We start from the raw sequence: 26,084 nt of genomic DNA, 5'->3' as shown, positions 1-26,084 counted from the left end.
ATGACCCCCTCCTACCTGAGACACACCAGTCCATGGAATGTGATGACCCCCTCCCACCTGAGACACACCAGTCCATGGAATGTGATGACCCCCTCCTTCCTGAGACACACCAGTCCATAGAATGTGATGTCCTACCTGAGACACACCAGTCCATGGAATGTGATGACCCCCTCCTACCTGAGACACACCAGTCCATGGAATGACATGACTCCCTCCCACCTGAGACACACCAGTCCATCGAATGACATGACCCCCTCCTACCTGAGACACACCAGTCCATGGAATGACATGACCCCCTCCTACCTGAGACACACCAGTCCATGGAATGTGATGACCCCCTCCTACCTGAGACACACCAGTCCATGGAATGTGATGACCCCCTCCTACCTGAGACACACCAGTCCATGGAATGTGATGACCCCCTCCTACCTGAGACACACCAGTCCATGGAATGTGATGACCCCCTCCTTCCTGAGACACACCAGTCCATAGAATGTGATGTCCTACCTGAGACACACCAGTCCATGGAATGTGATGACTCCCTCCCACCTGAGACACACCAGTCCATGGAATGACATGACCCCCTCCTACCTGAGACACACCAGTCCATGGAATGACATGACCCCCTCCTACCTGAGACACACCAGTCCATGGAATGTGATGACCCCCTCCTACCTGAGACACACCAGTCCATGGAATGTGATGACCCCTCCTACCTGAGACACACCAGTCCATGGAATGTGATGACCCCCTCCTACCTGAGACACACCAGTCCATGGAATGTGATGACCCCCTCCTACCTGAGACACACCAGTCCATGGAATGACATGACTGCCCAAAGTCATCATGATATCATAGTCAATGTTAATAGTAATCACTAAAAACCCCAAACAATTTTTTGGGGGGTGATACACATTTGCCAACACAATAATGTCAATTTACTACTGACAAGTGTTGCCTACAGTAAACACAGATGGCCTCAATAGCACAAAATTCAGCTTCAGAGTTTCAAATTGAACTTTTTACGAACCATTTTCTACTATATTGCTGCAAGTGTAACAAATCTAAGGTGAATTTGATGCATAACTCAGTGTCCATAGTCTGTTGGCTATGACAGCTTCCGTGCATTTAGAGACTGGAGATTTCATGGATGAATCACTGCTCTGGTGAATGTGTACACCATCAACTTATGGAACCACTACAGCTACTCTACATCTACAAGTAAGTCTAATGTCTTCCAGAACTAATCTAACATTCCAAAATATTCAACAAGTCTTGGCTGTATAGTGGGTGAATGTCTGATACATCTGTGTGTGTAGTGTGTGAATATCTGATACATCTGTGTGTGTAGTGGGTGAATGTCTGATACATCTGTGTGTGTAGTGGGTGGATGTCTGAAACAAATGTGTGTGTAGTGGGTGAATGTCTGATACATCTGTGTGTGTAGTAGGTGAATGTCTGATACATCTGTGTGTGTAGTGGCTGAATGTCTGAAAGATCTGTGGAGTGGACGAATGTCTGAAAGATGTGTGTAGTGGATGAATATCCGAATGATCTGTGCAGTGGATGAATGTCTGAAACATCTGTGCAGTGGATGAATGTCTGAAACATCTGTTGCAGATGTCTGATGAATGCCTAGTTGGTGATTGTCTGAAAGATCTGTGTAGTTGGTGATAGTCTGAAAGATCTGTGTAGTTGGTGGTTGTCTGAAAGATCTGCCTAGTTGGTGATTGTCTGAAAGATCTGTGTAGTTGGTGATTGTCTGAAAGATCTGCCTAGTTAATGTGAAACATCTGTGTAGTGGTGAATGTCTGAAAGATCTGTGTGTGTGGTGGTTGTCTGAAAGATCTGCCTAGTTGGTGATGATTGTCTGAAAGATCTGCCTAGTTGGTGATTGTCTGAAAGATCTGCCTAGTTGGTGATTGTCTGAAAGATCTGTGTAGTTGGTGGTTGTCTGAAAGATCTGCCTAGTTGGTGATTGTCTGAAAGATCTGCCTAGTTGGTGATTGTCTGAAAGATCTGCCTAGTTGGTGATTGTCTGAAAGATCTGCCTAGTTGGTGATTGTCTGAAAGATCTGCCTGTAGTTGGTGATTGTCTGAAAGATCTGCCTTGGTGATTGTCTGAAAGATCTGCCTAGTTGGTGATTGTCTGAAAGATCTGTGTAGTTGGTGGTTGTCTGAAAGATCTGCCTAGTTGGTGATTGTCTGAAAGATCTGCCTAGTTGGTGATTGTCTGAAAGATCTTCCTAGTTGGTGGTTGTCTGAAAGATCTGCCTGCCTAGTTGGTGATTGTCTGAAAGATCTGCCTAGTTGGTGATTGTCTGAAAGATCTGTAGTTGGTGATTGTCTGTCTGAAAGATCTGCCTAGTTGGTGATTGTCTGAAAGATCTGCCTAGTTGGTGATTGTCTGAAAGATCTTCCTAGTTGGTGACTGTCTGAACGGTCTGCCTAGTTGGTGGTTGTCTGAAAGATCTGCCTTATTGGTGATTGTCTGAACGGTCTGCCTAGTTGGTGGTTGTCTGAAAGATCTGTGTAGTTGGTGATTGTCTGAAAGATCTGCCTAGTTGGTGATAGTCTGAAAGATCTGTGTAGTTGGTGGTTGTCTGAAAGATCTGCCTAGTTGGTGATAGTCTGAAAGATCTGTGTAGTTGGTGGTTGTCTGAAAGATCTGCCTAGTTGGTGATTGTCTGAAAGATCTGCCTAGTTGGTGATAGTCTGAAAGATCTGCCTAGTTGGTGATAGTCTGAAAGATCTGTGTAGTTGGTGGTTGTCTGAAAGATCTGCCTAGTTGGTGATTGTCTGAAAGATCTGCCTAGTTGGTGATTGTCTGAAAGATCTTCCTAGTTGGTGATTGTCTGAACGGTCTTCCTAGTTGGTGGTTGTCTGAAAGATCTGCCTAGTTGGTGATAGTCTGAAAGATCTGAGTAGTTGGTGGTTGTCTGAAAGATCTGCCTAGTTGGTGATTGTCTGAAAGATCTTCCTAGTTGGTGATTGTCTGAAAGATCTGCCTAGTTGGTGATTGTCTGAAAGATCTGCCTAGTTGGTGATTGTCTGAAAGATCTGTGTAGTTGGTGGTTGTCTGAAAGATCTGCCTAGTTGGTGATTGTCTGAAAGATCTGCCTAGTTGGTGATTGTCTGAAAGATCTGCCTAGTTGGTGATTGTCTGAAAGATCTGCCTAGTTGGTGATTGTTGGTGATTGTCTGAAAGATCTGCCTAGTTGGTGATTGTCTGAAAGATCTGCCTAGTTGGTGATTGTCTGAAAGATCTGCCTAGTTGGTGATTGTCTGAAAGATCTGCCTAGTTGGTGATTGTCTGAAAGATCTGCCTAGTTGGTGGTTGTCTGAAAAGATCTGCCTAGTTGGTGATTGTCTGAAAGATCTGCCTAGTTGGTGATAGTCTGAAAGATCTGTGTAGTTGGTGGTTGTCTGAAAGATCTGCCTAGTTGGTGATTGTCTGAAAGATCTGCCTAGTTGGTGATTGTCTGAAAGATCTTCCTAGTTGGTGATTGTCTGAAAGATCTGCCTAGTTGGTGGTTGTCTGAAAGATCTGCCTAGTTGGTGATTGTCTGAAAGATCTGCCTAGTTGGTGATTGTCTGAAAGATCTGCCTAGTTGGTGATTTCTGAAAGATCTGTGTAGTTGGTGGTTGTCTGAAAGATCTGCCTAGTTGGTGATTGTCTGAAAGATCTGCCTAGTTGGTGATTGTCTGAAAGATCTGCCTAGTTGGTGATTGTCTGAAAGATCTGCCTAGTTGGTGATAGTCTGAAAGATCTGTGTAGTTGGTGATTGTCTGAAAGATCTGCCTAGTTGGTGATTGTCTGAAAGATCTGCCTAGTTGGTGATTGTCTGAAAGATCTGCCTAGTTGGTGATTGTCTGAAAGATCTGCCTAGTTGGTGATTGTCTGAAAGATCTGCCTAGTTGGTGATTGTCTGAAAGATCTGCCTAGTTGGTGATTGTCTGAAAGATCTGCCTAGTTGGTGATTGTCTGAAAGATCTGCCTAGTTGGTGATTGTCTGAAAGATCTGCCTAGTTGGTGATTGTCTGAAAGATCTGCCTAGTTGGTGATTGTCTGAAAGATCTGCCTAGTTGGTGATTGTCTGAAAGATCTGTGTAGTTGGTGGTTGTCTGAAAGATCTGCCTAGTTGGTGATTGTCTGAAAGATCTGCCTAGTTGGTGATTGTCTGAAAGATCTTCCTAGTTGGTGATTGTCTGAAAGATCTGCCTAGTTGGTGATTGTCTGAAAGATCTGCCTAGTTGTGATTGTCTGAAAGATCTGCCTAGTTGGTGATTGTCTGAAAGATCTGTGTCTGAAAAGATCTGCCTAGTTGGTGATTGTCTGAAAGATCTGCCTAGTTGGTGATTGTCTGAAAGATCTTCCTAGTTGGTGATTGTCTGAACGGTCTGCCTAGTTGGTGGTTGTCTGAAAGATCTGCCTAGTTGGTGATTGTCTGAACGGTCTGCCTAGTTGGTGGTTGTCTGAAAGATCTGTGTAGTTGGTGATTGTCTGAAAGATCTGCCTAGTTGGTGATAGTCTGAAAGATCTGCCTAGTTGGTGGTTGTCTGAAAGATCTGCCTAGTTGGTGATTGTCTGAAAGATCTGCCTAGTTGGTGATTGTCTGAAAGATCTGCCTAGTTGGTGATTGTCTGAAAGATCTGCCTAGTTGGTGATAGTCTGAAAGATCTGCCTAGTTGGTGGTTGTCTGAAAGATCTGCCTAGTTGGTGATGATTGTCTGAAAGATCTGCCTAGTTGGTGATTGTCTGAAAGATCTGCCTAGTTGGTGATTGTCTGAAAGATCTTCCTAGTTGGTTCGATTGTCTGAAAGATCTGCCTAGTTGGTGATTGTCTGAAAGATCTGCCTAGTTGGTGATTGTCTGAAAGATCTGCCTAGTTGGTGATTGTCTGAAAGATCTGCCTAGTTGGTGATTGTCTGAAAGATCTGCCTAGTTGGTGATTGTCTGAAAGATCTGCCTAGTTGGTGATTGTCTGAAAGATCTGCCTAGTTGGTGATTGTCTGAAAGATCTGCCTAGTTGGTGATTGTCTGAAAGATCTGCCTAGTTGGTGATAGTCTGAAAGATCTGTGTAGTTGGTGGTTGTCTGAAAGATCTGCCTAGTTGGTGATTGTCTGAAAGATCTGCCTAGTTGGTGATTGTCTGAAAGATCTGCCTAGTTGGTGATTGTCTGAAAGATCTGCCTAGTTGGTGATAGTCTGAAAGATCTGTGTAGTTGGTGGTTGTCTGAAAGATCTGCCTAGTTGGTGATTGTCTGAAAGATCTGCCTAGTTGGTGATAGTCTGAAAGATCTGTGTAGTTGGTGGTTGTCTGAAAGATCTGCCTAGTTGGTGATTGTCTGAAAGATCTGCCTAGTTGGTGATTGTCTGAAAGATCTTCCTAGTTGGTGATTGTCTGAACGGTCTGCCTAGTTGGTGGTTGTCTGAAAGATCTGCCTAGTTGGTGATTGTCTGAACGGTCTGCCTAGTTGGTGGTTGTCTGAAAGATCTGTGTAGTTGGTGATAGTCTGAAAGATCTGTGTAGTTGGTGGTTGTCTGAAAGATCTGCCTAGTTGGTGATTGTCTGAAAGATCTGCCTAGTTGGTGATAGTCTGAAAGATCTGCCTAGTTGGTGATTGTCTGAAAGATCTGCCTAGTTGGTGATAGTCTGAAAGATCTGTGTAGTTGGTGGTTGTCTGAAAGATCTGCCTAGTTGGTGATTGTCTGAAAGATCTGCCTAGTTGGTGATTGTCTGAAAGATCTTCCTAGTTGGTGATTGTCTGAACGGTCTGCCTAGTTGGTGGTTGTCTGAAAGATCTGCCTAGTTGGTGATTGTCTGAACGGTCTGCCTAGTTGGTGGTTGTCTGAAAGATCTGTGTAGTTGGTGAATGCACTGAACACAACATCTGACCTGGACTGATCAGCTGAGTGACTTGTTGTCTGAAGAAGTGGTGAAAACATTGGCTTCAGCTGGAGGACATTCTCTTCAGTAACTTTGAGATTTATGGAAACTGTTTAAGTGGTTTTAGCCTACAATTTAACCACTACTACAGTTGTCCGTGCAGGACATGTTGACTGCCATCATGAGTGCATCGCTGATCAACTCAACCTGGTAATACCCCAAGCTAGTGATCCAAATAAAAACACAGAGCTGAAACAGTGACAGCACTAACTGAATGGGGAAGGCAAAGCAAATGAATAGAAAGACAACTAACAGAATAAGACAAACCTCCTCTTCCAGCCCCTTGCTTATGTCCGTGGCCAGCTGTTGGGAGAAACACCGGTACAATAAACACACAAACAGATGGACAGCGAGCAAACATCACAGCTACAAAGCCCTGTAACAGTGGGCTGCTCCACCATGCAGTCTTTCGTGGGAACACATTCATAGGTGGGTTTATAGATTGATTGATTGTTGTTTAACGCTGCACTCAGAAACATTCCAGCTATATGGCGGCAGTCTGTAAATAATCTGGACCAGACAATCCAGTGATCAACATCATGGATTGTCTGCTCCAGACCTAGCTATTTACATATAGCCAGAATTTGGGTGGGTTCATAAGCATGGAGGGTTTGTTTCACAAACAGCTGAAGTCCACAACTCAAATTTGAGAACCGTTATTGATATATTCATGTAAGAATTTGGAATAATACACCACTTTTCAAGAAAGACGTTCAAGAAGCCCAAGCCTGAAGAGCAGCTGATGGGGCATCAGGCCGATGGCTATTTGGATCAAACAAGGCCTTCACACCTTTCATCACTGTGGCATTAGGCCTGTACAGTGCACCCTGGTTATAATGTCACCCTGGATATAATACCATGTTTTTGCCAGTACAGATTTCCTGCCCATATAATACCCCGCCAAACTGGATATAATGCAATTTGCCAATGTTTTTTGTAAAACCAATTACACTGGCTGGATGCAGTAAACATACCTTAATGACTCAAATTAATTGACAAAACTCACTAATGCTTTAAGTAGTCATGTAATCCCAGATGGGATAACACATGTGACAATACACTTCCTGCCACCTTGAACAAGTCACCCTCAGCCCCAAGAAGCTGGGATTATCCAGCCATTCAAGGCTCAGTACAGGAGACATCAGCTCAATCACCTTGTTGATTGCATAGGGTTTCTAACTGTCCTACCTTGTTATAATGCCACCCTGGATATATGACAGTATAACCAGGGTATGCTGAAGATATATAGATCAAACAGGGCCTTCCCACCTTTCTCAACTGGGGCATTAGGCTAGTGGATATATGGATCATACAGATATATGGATCATGCAAGGCCTTCCCAACTTTCTCCACTGGGGCATTAGGCTAGTGGATATATGGATCATACAGATATATGGATCATACAGAGCCTTCCCATGTTTATCAGCACGGGCATTAGGCCAGTGGATATATGGATCATACAGATATATGGATCATACAGATATATGAATCATTCAAGGCCTTCCCACCTTTCTTCACTGGGGGATTAGGCCAGTGTATATATGGATCATACAGATATATGGATCATACAGATGTATGGATCATACAGGGCCTTCCAACCTTTCTCCAATGGGGCATTAGGCTAGTGGATACATGGATCATACAGATATATGGATCATTCAAGGCCTTCCCACCTTTCTACACTGGGGCATTTGGCTAGTGCCGTAGTGGATACAAGGATCATACAGATATATGGATCATTCAAGGCCTTCCCACCTTTCTCTACTGGGGCATTAGGGTAGTGAATACATGGATCATACAGATATATGGATCATTCAAGGCCTTCCCACCTTTCTACACTGGGGCATTAGGCTAGTGGATACATGGATCATACAGATATATGGATCAATTCAAGGCCTTCCAACCTTTCTCCACTGGGGCATTAGGCTAGTGGATACATGGATCATACAGATATATGGATCATTCAAGGCCTTCCCACCTTTCGCCACTGGAGCATTAGGCTAGTGCCGTAGTGAATACATGGATCATACAGATATATGGATCAATTCAAGGCCTTCCAACCTTTCTCCACTGGGGCATTAGGCTAGTGGATACATGGATCATACAGATATATGGATCATTCAAGGCCTTCCCACCTTTCTTCACTGGGGCATTTGGCTAGTGCCGTAGTGGATACAAGGATCATACAGATATATGGATCATACAGGGCCTTTTTCCAACTTTCTCCACTGGAGCATTAGGCTAGTGGATACATGGATCATACAGATATATGGATCATTCAAGGCCTTCCCACCTTTCGCCACTGGAGCATTAGGCTAGTGGATACATGGATCATACAGATATATGGATCATACATGGCCTTCCCAACTTTCTCCACTGGAGCATTAGGCTAGTGAATACATGGATCATACAGATATATGGATCATTCAAGGCCTTCCCACCTTTCGCCACTGGAGCATTAGGCTAGTGCCGTAGTGAATACATGGATCATACAGATATATGGATCAATTCAAGGCCTTCCAACCTTTCTCCACTGGGGCATTAGGCTAGTGGATACATGGATCATACAGATATATGGATCATTCAAGGCCTTCCCACCTTTCTTCACTGGGGCATTTGGCTAGTGCCGTAGTGGATACAAGGATCATACAGATATATGGATCATACAGGGCCTTTTTCCAACTTTCTCCACTGGAGCATTAGGCTAGTGGATACATGGATCATACAGATATATGGATCATTCAAGGCCTTCCCACCTTTCGCCACTGGAGCATTAGGCTAGTGGATACATGGATCATACAGATATATGGATCATACATGGCCTTCCCAACTTTCTCCACTGGAGCATTAGGCTAGTGAATACATGGATCATACAGATATATGGATCATTCAAGGCCTTCCCACTTTTCGCCACTGGAGCATTAGGCTAGTGGATACATGGATCATACATGGCCTTCCCACCATTCTCCACTGGAGCAATTATTTGTGGAGATGGGAGACCAGAAACAGGACAATACACTGTTTGGGAGGAAATGCTCACATGTGGGAAGGGGTGGTTTGACACGGGGGACTGGGTGGGAGTGGATGCCTGATAAACAGTAGGGAATGAGGACACTAAGACAACCTTGTTCCAACAAGACAGGCAAACATACTATGGAGTAATCAACACATCAGCAGGTTTAGGACATGTCCTATTCAATACACCATGCAGGAATGATAAACAGTCAGGAACTTAGGGTTACAGAGCCCTTACCATCTTCTCCAGCTGTCGATAGGTGAATGAAAAGTAGTTCACGCTTACAAGACTGAAATATAAAACAAACATTATTACATATGCATGAGTGGGCAACTTATAAAGTTTGAGCAGTCTCAACATGGAGAACTGCTCAACAATATGGAATGTGCAATACTGGAACATGGAGAACTGCTCAACAATTGTGAATGTGCAATACAGGGACATGGAGAACTGCTCAACAATTGTGAATGTGCAATACAGGAACATGGAGAACTGCTCAACAATTGTGAATGTGCAATACAGGGACATGGAGAACTGCTCAACAATTGTGAATGTGCAATACAGGAACATGAAGAACTGCTCAACAATTGTGAATGTGCAATAGAGAACTACTCAACAGCTGTGAATGTGCAATAGAGAACTGCTCAACAGCTGTGAATGCAATAGAGAACTGCTCAACAACTGTGAATGTGCAATAGAGAACTGCTCAACAGCTGTGAATGTGCAATAGAGAACTGCTCAACAGCTGTGAATGTGCAATAGAGAACTGCTCAACAGCTGTGAATGTGCAACTGAACAACTGTGAATGCAATGAGAACAGCTGTGAATGTGCAACAGAGAACTGCTCAACAGCTGTGAATGTGCAATAGAGAACTGCTCAACAGCTGTGAATGTGCAATAGAGAACTGCTCAACAGCTGTGAATGTGCAATAGAGAACTGCTCAACAGCTGTGAATGTGCAATAGATAACTGCTCAACAACTGTGAATGTGCAATAGAGAACTGCTCAACAACTGTGAATGTGCAATAGAGAACTGCTCAACAGCTGTGAATGTGCAATAGAGAACTGCTCAACAGCTGTGAATGTGCAATAGAGAACTGCTCAACAGCTGTGAATGTGCAATAGAGAACTGCTCAACAGCTGCTGTGAATGTGCAAATGTGCAGAGAACTGCTCAACAGCTGTGAATGTGCAATAGAGAACTGCTCAACAGCTGTGAATGTGCAATAGAGAACTGCTCAACAGCTGTGAATGTGCAATAGAGAACTGCTCAACAACTGTGAATGTGCAATAGAGAACTGCTCAACAACTGTGAATGTGCAATAGAGAACTGCTCAACAACTGTGAATGTGCAATAGAGAACTGCTCAAAAACTGTGAATGTGCAATAGAGAACTGCTCAACAACTGTGAATGTGCAATAGAGAACTGCTCAACAACTGTGAATGTGCAATAGAGAACTGCTCAACAGCTGTGAATGTGCAATAGAGAACTGCTCAACAGCTGTGAATGTGCAATAGAGAACTGCTCAACAACTGTGAATGTGCAATATTGGAGCTGCTAATGTCCTGCAGTGTCCTATGAGAGAGTAGCTCCTATGAACTGTAGCGAACTGTGTAAACCTGTGCTAACCCTAACTGGGTGGCATACCTCTGTGTGTTCCTGGGTACCCTAACCCTGTGTACCTCTGGGTAAACCCTAACCCTGTGTACCTCTGGGTTAACCCTAACCCTGTGTACCTCTGGGTTAACCCTAACCCTGTGCATACCTCTGGGTTAACCCTAACCCTGTGTACCTCTGGGTTAACCCTAACCCTGTGTACTGCCTCACAAACTGCATACCCTACGTCTGGGTTAACCCTAACCCTGTGCATACCTCTGGGTTAACCCCCTAACCCTGTGTATACCTCTGGGTTAACCCTAACCCTGTGCATACCTCTGGGTTAACCCTAACCCTGTGTACCTCTGGGTAAACCCTAACCTGTGCATACCTCTGGGTTAACCCCTGTGTGCCTCTGGGTAAACCCTAACCCTGTGCATACCTCTGGGTTAACCCTAACCCTGTGTACCTCTGGGTAAACCCTAACCCTGTGCATACCTCTGGGTTAACCCCTAACCCTGGGTTAACCCTAACCTCTGTTAACCCTAACCCCTGTGTGTGCGTCTGGGTAAACCCCTAACCCTGTGCATACCTCTGGGTTAACCCTAACCCTGTGTACCTCTGGGTTAACCCTAACCTGTGCATACCTCTGGGTTAACCCTAACCCTGTGTACATCGTCTGGGTAAACCCCTAACCCTGTGCATACCTCTGGGTTAACCCTAACCCTGTGTACCTCTGGGTTAACCCTAACCCTGTACATACCTCTGGGTTAACCCTTGTAACCCTAACCCCCTGTGTACCTCTGGGTTAACCCCTAACCCTGTGTACCTCTGGGTAAACCCTAACCTGTGTGCATACCTCTGCTTAACCCTAACCCTGTGTACCTCTGGGTTAACCTAACCTGTGTACATAACCTCTGGGTTAACCCTAACCCTGTGTACCTCTGGGTTAACCCTAACCCTGTACATACCTCTGGGTTAACTCCTAACCCTGTGTGTACCTCTGGGTAAACTCCTAACCCTGTGTATTTGTGTACCTCTGGGTTAACCCTAACCCTGTGTGTACCTCTGGGTTAACCCTAACCCTAACCCTAACCCCTGTGCATACCTCTGGGTTAACCCTAACCCTGTGTACGTCTGGGTAAACCCTAACCCTGTGCATACCTCTGGGTTAACCCTAACCCTGTGTACCTCTGGGTTAACCCTAACCCTGTGCATACCTCTGGGTTAACCCTAACCCTGTGTACATCTGGGTAAACCCTAACCCTGTGCATACCTCTGGGTTAACCCTAACCCTGTGTACGTCTGGGTAAACCCTAACCCTGTGTTAATCTAGGTAACCCTAACACTGTGAGCCTGTGTACCTCTGGGTTAACCCTAACCCTGTTCACCTGTGTAGCTCTGGGTTTACCCTTGCACTGTGAGCCTGTGTACTAGGGGTGGGTATAGCAGAGAATTTTCATATTGCGATATATTGCGATGCGAAAGCATATATTGCGATATGTATTGCAATATATTGCAAGAAGGTTCTTTTAACTAAAAAACTACTCATAATCGAGGTAATGCTTGATTTATATAGCAAAAAACAGAACAAAGTCATTATGCTTGATTAAGCTGAATTTAATAACTTTTAATCGTCCCGCTTGAGCATTACACTTTACCATTGCATATTTTACATATCGCGTTAGTCTTATCAGTAGTTCCAGTTACCGTGAAGCTTTTCAACCCCAAATGCTGCCATACTGAAGCTTTTGTCCTTGTATTTTGGCACCATAATAAATTGTTTGTTGTTAGGGGTCGCCAGACTTCCGGTCTGAAAAACGGAAATATCTGAAGATTTCCGTACAAAGTTTTCCGAATGCATGTCAAAATACCGGTTTTCGATCAGTGTACCGCAATACGTATTGTTTTCATGTCTGAACCGGTAAATACCGGTAAACCGGTTATATTGCGCAGCCCTACTGTGTACCTCTGGGTTAACCCTAGCCCTGTGAGCCTGTGTACCTCTGGGTTAACCCTAGCCCTGTGTATGTCTGGGTTAACCCTAGCCCTGTGAGCCTGTGTACCTCTGGGTTAACCCTAGCCCTGTGAGCCTGTGTACATTTGGGTTAACCCTAACCCTGTGTATGTCTGGGTTAACCCTAACCCTGTGAGCCTGTCTGGGTTAACCCTAGCCCTGTGAGCCTGTGTACATTTGGGTTAACCCTAACCATGTGTTCATCTGGGTTAACCCTAACCCTGTGTACCTCTGGTTAACCCTAGCCCTGTGAGCCTTTGTACCTCTGGGTTAACCCTAGCCCTGTGAGCCTGTGTACATCTGGGTTAACCCTAACCCTGTGAGCCTGTGTGACCTCTAGGTTAACCCTAATCCTGTGAGCCTGTGTACCTCTGGGTTAACCCTAACCCTAACCGTGTGAGCCTGTGTACCTCTCGAAGATGCTGTTGTAGTACTGGCTGCCCCGGTAGATGTCTGCATTCAGGTGGTTTGTCAGTTCTATAAGGCTCTGTAGGCTGTCCTCCTCACGCTGCAAACAAATAGATGGAGAGATGGACAGACGACAGATAAAGAGATTGGACATGAGCTCACACTGACTTCCAAGGGCTCTTTATGGGACAGGAATTCATAACAACTACAGTTTTAACATGAAGTAATTGAAAGAGCTTTCAGAACCAAATACTAACATAATACATGCAGCAATGAGCAAAAAGATAATGCCTCCATGTCAAGTCATATAACCACATCATTATAACTGCAAATATATGATGCCAATTATGTAGAATCTCAAGGACTTTCATAGGGCTAGCAAGACAAAGCATTGTGAGTGTACTGTCCTACCTTGGTCAGGGATCTGCAGCTGCTGTAGATTCTCTCATACCAGTCAAGATTCCCACGCTGACAACATAAAGCAGGATTCACAGTCACATAATACACATCACCCTTAAAATCACTCATTCAATGATAATTATTCATATAAATAGATGTTATCCACATTTGGTGTATACAGACTTATGATTATCAATATAGTTATATCACTGGCGGTGTGACACAAGGCCATGTACAATCTCCCTACCCTCTCACTGGTCGTGTGACACAAGGCCATGTACAATCTCCCTACCCTCTCACTGGTGGTGTGACACAAGGCCATGTACAATCTCCCTACCCTCTCACTGGCGGTGTGACACAAGGCCATGTACAATCTCCCTACCCTCTCACTGGTGGTGTGACACAAGGCCATGTACAATCTCCCTACCCTCTCACTGGTGGGGTGTGACACAAGGCCATGTACAATCTCCCTACCCTCTCACTGGTGGTGTGACACAAGGCCATGTACAATCTCCCCTACCCTCTCACTGGTGGTGTGACACAAGGCCATGTACAATCTCCCTACCCTCTCACTGGTGGTGTGACACAAGGCCATATATAATCTCCCTACCCTCTCACTGGTGGTGTGACACAAGGCCATGTACAATCTCCCTACCCTCTCACTGGTGGTGTGACACAAGGCCATGTACAATCTCCTACCCTCTCACTGGTGGTGTGTGACACAAGGCCATGTACAATCTTCCTGCCCTCTCACTGGTGGTGTGTGACACAAGGCCATGTACAATCTCCCCTACCCTCTCACTGGTGGTGTGACACAAGGCCATGTACAATCTCCTACCCTCTCACTGGTGGTGTGTGACACAAGGCCATGTACAATCTCCCTACCCTCTCACTGGTGGTGTGTGACACAAGGCCATGTACAATCTCCCTACCCTCTCACTGGTGGTGTGACACAAGGCCATGTACAATCTCCCTACCCTCTCACTGGTGGTGTGACACAAGGCCATGTACAATCTCCCTACCCTCTCACTGGTGGTGTGACACAAGGCCATGTACAATCTCCCTACCCTCTCACTGGTGGTGTGAGACGAGGTTATGCACAATCTCCCTACCCTCTCACTGGTGGTGTGACACAAGGCCATGTACAATCTCCCTACCCTCTCACTGGTGGTGTGACACAAGGCCATGTACAATCTTCCTACCCTCTCACTGGTGGTGTGACACAAGGCCATGTACAATCTTCCTACCCTCTCACTGGTGGTGTGACACAAGGCCATATACAATCTTCCTACCCTCTCACTGGTGGTGTGACACAAGGCCATGTACAATCTCCCTACCCTCTCACTGGTGGTGTGACACAAGGCCATGTACAATCTTCCTACCCTCTCACTGGTGGTGTGACACAAGGCCATGTACAATCTTCCTACCCTCTCACTGGTGGTGTGACACAAGGCCATGTACAATCTCCCTACCCTCTCACTGGTGGTGTGAGACGAGGTTATGCACAATCTCCCTATTCCTGGTTGTATGAATTTCTAAAATTCCTTGGATATTACATTCAAGTGAACTATGTAATTTAGGATGTAAAGCTTTCCAGAATGGTCATTAGACATAAATTCATATCAGCTAAAGCTGAGAGACCAACAACAGACTTAAACTCATTCCATGTTATGTCTGACCTTGATGACAGCTGTGATCTCTGAGTGCAGCTCCTTCTGGAATGGGCAGCACTTCTTGAACACCTTCATGTTGTAGATGTTTGCCAGACACCTGCAACACAGAATCAGTTTCCTAGACACACTAAACACTGGTCATCACTGTTATAATTCTGAAATACTACCTTTATCACATTGCCATAAATCCTGCATTTATTGTTACAGTTACAAAAAAATGTCACCTTTCAACAGAAGTCCCCGTGGCTGTCTACTAAACAACTGTCACATTACTGATGTAAAACTTCAAATGATGTCCTTTGTTCAGTGTCAAAGAAATTTAGCTAAGATTCGAATCTATACTCAGTCAAACTAGAAACTTCACAATCCTATATTAAATTAAATATTAAAGAAAGGACACAAGAATGTGGTATAGAGATTATCATTTATTTGTTAAGGTTGATAGGGTGAACTGAGAATAATCACAATACCCCAAATCGGTTCCATGTGGTTACAGAATTTATCAATAAAAGGCGTAAACAAAGTGTCAAGTCACAAGAAATTAAATCTGATGTTTCAAATGTTCAGTAGCGTGTGTGGCTGCCCCGTACATTCACAACTGCCAAGCAACGCCTCCTCATGGACTGTCCGATGCGTGTAAAGACATTGTTGAGGTCCCGGCGCCATTGTTCTTGCAAAGCAGCACCAAGATCCTGCAAATTCTGGGGTTGGTTACTGAGAGTGAGCAGACCTCCACCATGAGCATCCCAGCTGTGCTCGATTGGATTGAGGTGACCTTGACGGCCAGTCAAGAAAGTTGATTCCTGCGTTCTGCAGGTAATTCCTGGATGTACGGGATCTGGCATTGCCATGCTGAAAGTGCAGACATGGACCATGTGCCGCCATGAATGGAATAAGTTCGGAGGCTAGCACCTGGTCACAGTAAACTGCAGCATTAAGTCAGGAACGGGCAATCCCACAGAAAGCACCCCAAACCATGACACGTCCGCCCCCAAATCTGTCCACGTCCTGTACACAACACTGAGCATAACATTCACGGCATCGCCTCCACACTCCCATCCTACCGTCAGCGAATCTGAGGGTAACTCTTGATTCACCACTGAAGAAAACTTGATTCCAGTCTCTCTGAGTCCATCGGAGGTGTCGTCGATGTAATGGTGTCAAAATGGTTCCGCGGTATGGTCATCAAACACGAAGGTGAGCAACTCGCCGGCGGTTTCGGATGCTGACATTCGACCCCTAAACAGCTCATTTCTGGTTCCTGTAGCCGTGACATAACACAATATTACGGTCCTCAGCCTGTGACGTCATACGTGGTCGACCTGACCTAGGGCGATCAGCAGTGGTGCCAGTTTGTTGCAGTCGAGTCTGTAAATCATGACGGCTGCACCCCATTGTCCTTGCAACATCACTGACGTTCCCCCTTCCAGCATGCCAATGGCAAGTTCACGATGCACATTTGACAGGCCAGCATAAGAACTGGCTGTTCTTGTTAGTCCTCAAAACTTAACAAAACACAACTTTGCAGATTCTGATACCTTTCGGTAACAAATTATCTGAAATGCAAATTCAACTTATAAAGTTGAAAAATAATTTCTACAAATCTGCAAAATTGACTGCAATTGGGGACACTCATACATAGGAGAAACATCCAGGCCCGTCAACACCAGAATCAAGGAACATCAGACATCAACCATCAAATCAGACCAGAAATCAGCCATATCAGACCACATAGCAACTCATCCCCATCACCAAATCAACTGGACTGACTTAACCATCCTCGCTACAAACCAATCAGACTTTACTTAACGCAAGATAACTGAAGGAATTAACATCAAACGATACCGACCACTGATTAATAGAGATCAAGACGACTTTATCCCCACTGCATACAATGAGCTCATCAATCACCCCTAGTCTCTTGTATAAACATTACTGGCTTCTACTCCATACAATGAGCTCATCAATCACCCCTAGTCTCTTGTATAAACATTATTGGCTTCTACTCCATACAATGAGCTCATCAATCACCCCTAGTCTCTTGTATAAACATTACTGGCTTCAACTGCATACAATGAGCTCATCAATCACCCCTTGTCTCTTGTATAAACATTACTGGCTTCCACTGCATACAATGAGCTCATCAATCACCCCTTGTCTCTTGTATAAACATTACTGGCTTCTACTGCATACAATGAGCTCATCAATCACCCCTTGTCTCTTGTAGAAACATTACTGGCTTCTACTGCATACAATGAGCTCATCAATCACCCCTTGTCTCTTGTAGAAACATTACTGGCTTCTACTGCATACAATGAGCTCATCAACCACCCCTTGTCTCTTGTATAAACATTACTGGCTTCCACTGCATACAATGAGCTCATCAATCACCCCTTGTCTCTTGTAGAAACATTATTGGCTTCTACTGCATACAATGAGCTCATCAACCACCCCTTGTCTCTTGTATAAACATTACTGGCTTCTACTGGCTTCCATGTGTATCCCCGTTACCCTCTGCTACCCTTTATTCCCTATCATCACAGTGTCAATCTTGTTTACATTCTATGCTCTGTGTATCATTGGCTTCCACTGGCCTCCATGTTTATTCCTGTAATCCTCTGTTGGTGGTTGGTGGTTGTTATTCTGCCTTGTGTTGTTAATTAGTCTTGTTGTATATATATATCACCTGTTCTCTCCCTGTACCATTCATTCTTGAAAACGATACAAGAACCTGTATCAAAACGTCATGCTCTAGAATAAAAGAAGTTGTCATCCATATATACTTGTACTATCTGACTTAAACCTTCTAAAATGCCATCTTTCATTGGCCCCCATCTTTGATTGACACCCACCTTTCCCCTGACAGCATCATAGAACTCATCAATGGATGAATCAGTTCCACCTACTTCACATGGAAAGATAAAATAGTGCAACAGACCCATGGCCTCCCTATGGGTTCCCCACTATTCCCACTCATCACCAAGATCTACATGACCAGCCAAGAAGAAACTGCCCTTGAAACGTCCCCAATCCAACCCACCTGCTGGTTCCGTAAAGTAGATGATACTTTTGTCATCCTTCCTCCATCTGACGACCCCAACGTCCTTCTCCAACACCTGAACTCCCAACACCCCCGCATGCAGTTTACTATGGAATTAGAAACAGACAACCAGCTTCCCTTCCTAGATGTCCTGGTCCAGAGAGATGACAAGAAGCTCAACACCAGCGTCTACCACAAACCAACACATACGGACCAGTATCTCCACTTCTCCTCCAGTCACCCTATCCAAGTCAAGAGAGAGATAATTTCCACCCTGACCAGACGAGCCAAGAACATCTGCTCCACAACTGCATCACTAGACACTGAGTTGGACCACCTGAGACACGTCTTCACCAACTACAACAAATATCCTGCATCATTCGTCGACCAGATCATCAACAATACCCTCGACCCTGACACTAAACCTCCCCGACAGCAAGCAGCCCCCTTCACCATCAGCCTCCCCTTCATTGGACCAACTAGCCATCATATCCGACGACTCCTCAAACAGCAAGCCAACATTGATGTCATGTTCCAAAGAGGCAACAATATACAGAAGCTTCTGCAGGCCACAGGCAGACCCGGCCAGGCAAAGAAGCCAGATCCCGCAGGTGTTGTCTACCAGATAGAATGCGACTGCGGCGAATCCTACATTGGTGAAACATCTAGACCAGTCACCATTAGGATCAAAGAACACCAGGCCTCAGTAAGAAACAAAGACTCTAAATCCGCCATAACCGACCACCTTAAAGCCAACCCAAACCACAACATCAGTGGGAACACCACCAAAGTCATTGAGAGGAACCAGCCTGATTTCAAAACCCGAAAACTACTTGAAGCTCTACGCATAAAGAAGATTTGCCCAGCCATCAACAGAGATGAAGGATATTTCATCCCCAAGGCCTATCATCACTTGCTCAATTAATTGCATGTAACCCTACTCAACCATTGTACATTATCCATTGTGTAACACTGTACGTTATCAATTGTGTAACACCGTACGTTATCCATTGTGTAACACCGTGCGTGTGTAACGTAATGCGTATCCATTGTGTAACACCGTCGTTATCCATTGTGTAACACCGTAATCCATTGTGTACCGTGCGTTATCCATTGTGTAACACCGTGCGTTATCCATTGTGTAACACTGCGTTATCCATTGTGTTACACTGCGTTATCCATTGTGTAACACTGTGCGTTATCCATTGTGTAACACTGTGCATTATCCATTGTGTAACACTGTGCGTTATCCATTGTGTAACACTGTGCGTTATCCATTGTGTAACACTGTACGTTATCCATTGTGTAACACTGTGCATTATCCATTGTGTAACACTGCGTTATCCATTGTGTTACACTGTACGTTATCCATTGTGTAACACTGTGCGTTATCCATTGTGTAACACTGTGCGTTATCCATTGTGTAACACTGTGCGTTATCCATTGTGTAACACTGTGCATTATCCATTGTGTAACACTGTACATTATCCATTGTGTAACACTGTATATTATCCATTGTGTAAACATCACTTCACCACTGGCTTCCCAACGGTCCCCTTATCATTCCGTACTGGCTGCCCATTAACATCTTTAATCTGTTATGTATACAACCATGTACATGTTCTTTACTGGCTTCCTATCAACCTACTTAATCCTGTGTTATCAACCTATTCTATTGTATAAACAACTCATTTTTGCCTCATCCCTCATCTATTGTACAAACATCTCATGTATATATATATGGTGTCAGCCCGATCTGTCGACAAATGAAAAATAGGATGTTCCTAACCGTCGACAAAACAAAAAACACGGAGTGTCGACATCGCGTAGTCAACATACCGTGACGGCGTTAGTTAATGAAAGAGAATGTTTGCTTAGTGGTTTGCAAGTGGCTATGGTGGCTACAGCTATGCTCGTATCATGAGTAAATGAATTAAGTTGATTAAAGAGAATGTTGTTTTAACAATTTGCAAGAGAATTAAGGTTGCAAAAACAAACTATTGTTTTACGATATGCGAGTGGAAGGATTACCATTACCAACTTGGAATCATTTTGAAAATGATGGACACAGAACTAACAATAATTTGGAAGGTTGGCACAACAAAATCAACAAGTATGCCATGAAGAGCAGATCCGGACAGCAGAGATCCCGTCCGAGGCATTGTCGCTACCGAATCATCGATGCTGGGATTCGATCCTTGAAGGCCAACCTTCTTGCCGACAGACTAACTGATTTGAATTACAGACTATGTGTCAGAGTTGCTTCATCTACTGAAGCTAGAACATTCAGATTACTTTAGTGCAGATATAAAGGATTTTTGGCAAGAAGAAATAACTGGACTCATCTTTTATATATTTATTACTTATACACCTGCAGAAATCACTAGTTTATATAAAACACACACACAAATATATTGTGTGAGCTTTATGAAATAAATATACAAATATGTTATATTTCGTGACATATGCTACATGCATGATACATGCATGTTGTTATATTGACTGAAGAAATATATTGTCTACTATATATATCACACTCTGTTTTAATTGGTTTGTTAATTTCGAGAACACTGGGAGTGAAGTCACTCATGTAGAACATCACCTCCCTTTTCCCGGACTGTCGACAAGTAATCTGGACGGATTATTTCTTGTTGTCGACAGTCCGGGCATAAACCATATATATCACCCAAATTACTTTGTTTGAAGGAAGTAAACCTAAGTGCAAAATATTGCACGTTTGATTTGCGATTGTACGCAGATAATTTTGTTTATTTGTTTTTCATAATCAGCGATGTATATTATATGGTATGAATAAATGAGAATTCAGTTTTAATTATGTTTATTTTTTTGGTTGCATCTAAGCTTTAAAGTTTTTTTCACTTTGTACAGTTGATGGGAACATGTGCGATCGAATGCATGTACAATGATAACATCATGTGACCAGTGGCACGTGAAAAACACGTTTTAGCACTATTGTGGAGTCACGATGTTTGGATTGACTTTAATATGCTGTGGTGACTTGTTTCGTGAGTAGATACTTGGGGATTAGTATTATGATAACCGAAAACTGTCTACTATAATTATTAATATTTTTATTTACAAACATAAATTGTGAAGTTTATATTTTGACTCAGTATATAACATCATAATGCCCTCTAGTGGCTTTGATTCTATGAGTAACTTTGATGTATGATGTGATGAGTTTGTTATATCTGATATGTATCATGTATATTACTTCAGGTTCTGCTCCATCCTCACCATGACATTGTTTCTGATTTATGACGGCATCAGTTGTTTCATAATTACATCGCTTCTTGTTCTATCCTCACCATGACATTGTTTCTGATTTATGACGGCATCAGTTGTTTCATAATTACATCGCTTCTTGTTCCATCCTCACCATGACATTGTTTCTGATTTATGACGGCATCAGTTGTTTCATAATTACCATCCTCATTTCTGATTTATGACGGCATCAGTTGTTTCTAATTCTTGTTCCATCCTCACCTTGACATTGTTTCTGATTTATGACGGCATCAGTTGTTTCATAATTACATCGCTTCTTGTTCCATCCTCACCTTGACATTGTTTCTGATTTATGACGGCATCAGTTGTTTCATAATTACATCGCTTCTTGTTCCATCCTCACCATGACATTGTTTCTGATTTATGACAGCATCAGTTGTTTCATAATTACATCGCTTCTTGTTCCATCCTCACCATGACATTGTTTCTGATTTATGACGGCATCAGTTGTTTCATAATTACATCACTTCTTGTTCCATCCTCACCATGACATTGTTTCTGATTTATGACGGCATCAGTTGTTTCATAATTACATCGCTTCTTGTTCCATCCTCACCATGACATTGTTTCTGATTTATGACAGCATCAGTTGTTTCATAATTACATCACTTCTTGTTCCATCCTCACCATGACATTGTTTCTGATTTATGACGGCATCAGTTGTTTCATAATTACATCACTTCTTGTTCCATCCTCACCATGACATTGTTTCTGATTTATGACGGCATCAGTTGTTTCATAATTACATCGCTTCTTGTTCCATCCTCACCATGACATTGTTTCTGATTTATGACGGCATCAGTTGTTTCATAATTACATCACTTCTTGTTCCATCCTCACCTTGACATTGTTTCTGATTTATGACGGCATCAGGGTCTTGGATGTTTCGATACAGATTCTTGTACCGTTGTCAAGCATAAATGCATAAATGCTTGACAACGGTACAAGAATCTGTATCGAAACATTGCACTCACGAATAGAAAGAAGTTTTTATCCCTAAAGTTTGTTCTATATTGTACTTCCCAACTTCTAACATGCCACTCCAAGAAGGTAGAGTCTTCATAGTTGTGGCCACAAGAGCAAGATGATGTTGGAGATATAAATCTTTCATATTTGTGCTCATTAAGGTCACTACATTCAAGTCAGAGACGAGAATATATGATTTGACAAAATCTGCTACTGAAATTTAAGTCAAAATGACTGTAGATATTAGAATAATTTAAAAGTTCATTTTTGAATCTTGATAGGCACGGTGAGTCTCTATGTTCAGCTGGTAATGAATTCCATAATATAACAGTATCTGGAAGAAAGGACCTCGCATAATTTACAGATTTACAGTTTATAGTCTGAAGATTTGAATCACCGCGCAGATTATAACAAACGATATCTGATACTCTAAGTCTAGGCAGAACAAGGTTACTAAGGTAACTTGGCGTAGTGTTATGAACCATTTTGTAAAACATGGTCATTTTATGAAGGTACCTTCTACGACACAATGGGTGACAATTAGTTTCTTTGTACATTTTATGATGACTGGTGCCATGAGCAGCACCACACATGGTTCTTAGAGCATCAAGATGAGCTTTTCAAGTATATCTGCTTGCTGTTTAGTCCAATTATACCATATATGACTGCAATAATAAAAAAACTGGTAATATGAACTGTTTGTACATGGTTTCTAATGTTTCTCAGTTTAAACGATATTTGAGACTTCTTAGACAATTCACCATTGGTGCAACTATTTCAGCACAGTCGTTAATGTATTCATTCCATGAGCAATCATGCTGAAGTATAAGACCTAAATGTTTATGACTTTGTACGGAATTAATGACATTACTATTCATGGTTAGGTTCGGCACTGGAGTTGGTTGCAATTTACGAGTAAAGCATATTGACTCTGTCTTATGGGATTAATAGATACTTGGGTAACCCCCCATTACCCCTACATGCCACTACCCCTACAGCTTATAACAACATAGTTTACGGTCTGTTGCACTGTTAATCCACTGCCTGTTACCTATTCCACACAATGGACTAATCCACTTAAGAGACATGACAACACACAACTATAAGGTTGAGAGAATGATTTTAATGATCATCATTTGTCATCATCAAGATTTTAATAAGAATTAACAATAATTCGTCATCATGATTCTTTGATGGACATTAAAAATTAATTGTTAACATTAAATGTTAACATAGTCATTTGTGTCAAGTGTTTCAGTCTATGAACATTCAGTGTTTCAATCTATCCCAGCTTAAGCAGATAGCCGACGGCGTCCAAGAACTGAAGAGGTGATTTCTGTCCAAGCTCAAGCTGCTCCTTGAGTCTACACAGGCGATTGTCAATCTCCCTGAAGACTCGCTTTCTGCTTCTTGTCGCAGCACCAAAGTCTATTTGTGAAATCTTCACCCTCTCAGCATGTTCAATTCTCCTAATGACTTCTACAAATTTCACGGTTCAGTCGGTTGTGAAAACCTTCTAGATTGTTGTTTGTCCTCGGCCCAGTTGTCAGGTTGTGGTTCCACAGGGGAAGTAGACTCTTCCTCTGCATGTTGACTGAACACACTTCCAGTGTACACAAGACTGTCTCTCGACATTCTTAGTGTGAAGATAACCGTCAAATAGGACTTGGGGGCTACCTCTCCGTGACATAACAAACTCAACATTACGCAGACCAGCCATGTTGATGCCATGTTAGTTTGTTGTCAACAGCTATATACTATACCGAACTATCTCAATTTACTTTCTCGTCTCACCTTCTCATTTCCCTCCACTTCTCAATAATATTGTGTATCTTTTATCATGGCACTAAAACAACTTAATTTCAACATTTAACAACCTACACATTATCCAATTTGTAAAATTGTTCTATACACTAGAGGTTTATCTTTCATCATGAAACTAAAACAACTTTTAGGTAATCCCAAATTTCCTTGACACAAAACACTAAAGAACAGTTTAATCCCTCCCTTGATCTCATCTGTATACTCTATGCACTAATCTCTCTTTGGGTCAGTTCATTATGCCAGACAGGTAAATGCCGTGTGTTGTTTTAACTAATTGTAGGGGTACTGGGCTGTAGGGGTAGTGGCATGTAGGGGTTATGGGATATAACCGATACTTGCCATTTTTCTGCCCATTCGGCAATTCACTGTAAATCGTCGTTTATTACAATAGCAGTTACCCCTGGATCATCAATGATCACATATAAAGAAGTATCATCCGGAAAAAGGCGTACATTACTATTTAGGGATAACTGGGATACCCTGACATGTGCTGACTGGTGAGTCAGACACAAAACCCTCGGACAACAAGCCCCCATGACACAAAACCCTCGGACAACAAGCCCCCATGACACAAAACCCTCGGACAACAAGCCCCCATGACACAAAACCCTCGGACAACAAGCCCCCATGACACAAAACCCTTGCAAAATTTCACCCAAAGGATAAAACACCTTTACTGATGAATCATCAAATCCTCCTTTCCCACTTGTATACAAGGGGTTAAGATGGTGGTATAGTTTATCACACTGCATTATAAATGTGTCATGTTGTTAATATTGTAAAACTTATAGTGTATTATATTTACATGATATATTCATGTGAGAATAATTACATGTGCTGCAAAATGATTTGTTTGTATTCTATTACATCTTTTCATTTCCTACCCACTGAGGACCTGTGAAGGTCCGGGTTAGAATATGGATCTTCAGTAACCCATGCTTGTCGTAAGAGGCGACTAAATGGATCGGGTGGTCAGACTCACTGACTTGGTTGACACATGTCATCGTATCCCAATTGCGTAGATTGATGCTCGTGCTGTTGATCACTGGATTGTCTGGTCCCGACTCGATTATTTACAGACCGCCGCCATAAAGCTGAAATATTGCTGAGTGCGGCGTAAAACTAAACTCACTCACTCACTCACTCCTACCCACTGAGGGCTTTTTGTCATGGGCTCATTTAGCCTAGGGGTGTTTTGTCTGGAGGCTTTTGGTCTGAGTGGGCCTATTATCCTACCACCGTGTCGACCAAGTCAGTGAGCCTGACCAACACTGGCACACAAATTAAAAGTCAATCATGATGTAGGACATGGAATAGCTCACCTATACATGCAGTCTGACTCTGACAAGGCATACAGCATATCTGGCACCTGACAAGATCTTAACACATAGCTCACCTGAACATACCCTCTAGCCTCGAGAAAGCCATCCTATTTGACGGTGGGAAGGTCTCACGTAGTCGGCAAAGTAGAGTCAAGCAGTATTCTATGAACAGGTTGAAGGACTCAGCAAGGCTCTCTTCCTGGGAATGAAATCATCGCTTGTGCTATTTTATATTTATCAATTCACAACTGGAAACACAGAGAGATATGCTCATCACTCAGACTTAGTATGTCAACATGTTGTGATATACAGTCATCCCTTGCCATAAAGCGAGGTCCATGCATGACCCCCCGCATCAGGAGACACCTGTGTTATACACAACACAGAATAAAGGCTGAGTAATATTATCCATGGCACAACTGCTGTTTCGTGTATTGTGTCCGGTCAAAATTATGCTGTATCGTTGGAGGTGACATAACAAACTTGTTGTAAATGAAAATGAAAAAAAACCCAAAACTTTGTAAATGAAAATAAGATATATGTGTAGGAAACTTGCAATCAAACAT

At 43.0% G+C, this 26,084-nt stretch overlaps 1 protein-coding gene across 1 annotated transcript in view; it reads right to left on the bottom strand.

Annotated features, from left to right (window-relative positions):
• LOC124266296 (BAI1-associated protein 3-like) overlaps window positions 1-26,084 on the bottom strand; it is a gene marked incomplete at its 3' end in the record, with an annotated part of 222,224 nt that overhangs the window by 41,309 nt on the left and 154,831 nt on the right. Inside the window, 6 exon segments of the mRNA XM_046701113.1 lie at window positions 6,219-6,254; window positions 9,205-9,256; window positions 12,991-13,088; window positions 13,400-13,456; window positions 15,067-15,157; window positions 25,593-25,717. Coding sequence (XP_046557069.1) covers window positions 6,219-6,254; window positions 9,205-9,256; window positions 12,991-13,088; window positions 13,400-13,456; window positions 15,067-15,157; window positions 25,593-25,717 — 459 coding nt within the window.

Source organism: Haliotis rubra, unplaced genomic scaffold (genome assembly GCF_003918875.1).
Source record: "Haliotis rubra isolate DU_JTF1 unplaced genomic scaffold, ASM391887v1 Scf1245, whole genome shotgun sequence".
Lineage (NCBI taxonomy): Eukaryota > Metazoa > Mollusca > Gastropoda > Lepetellida > Haliotidae > Haliotis > Haliotis rubra.
This window is presented reverse-complemented; position numbering and strand designations above follow the sequence as displayed.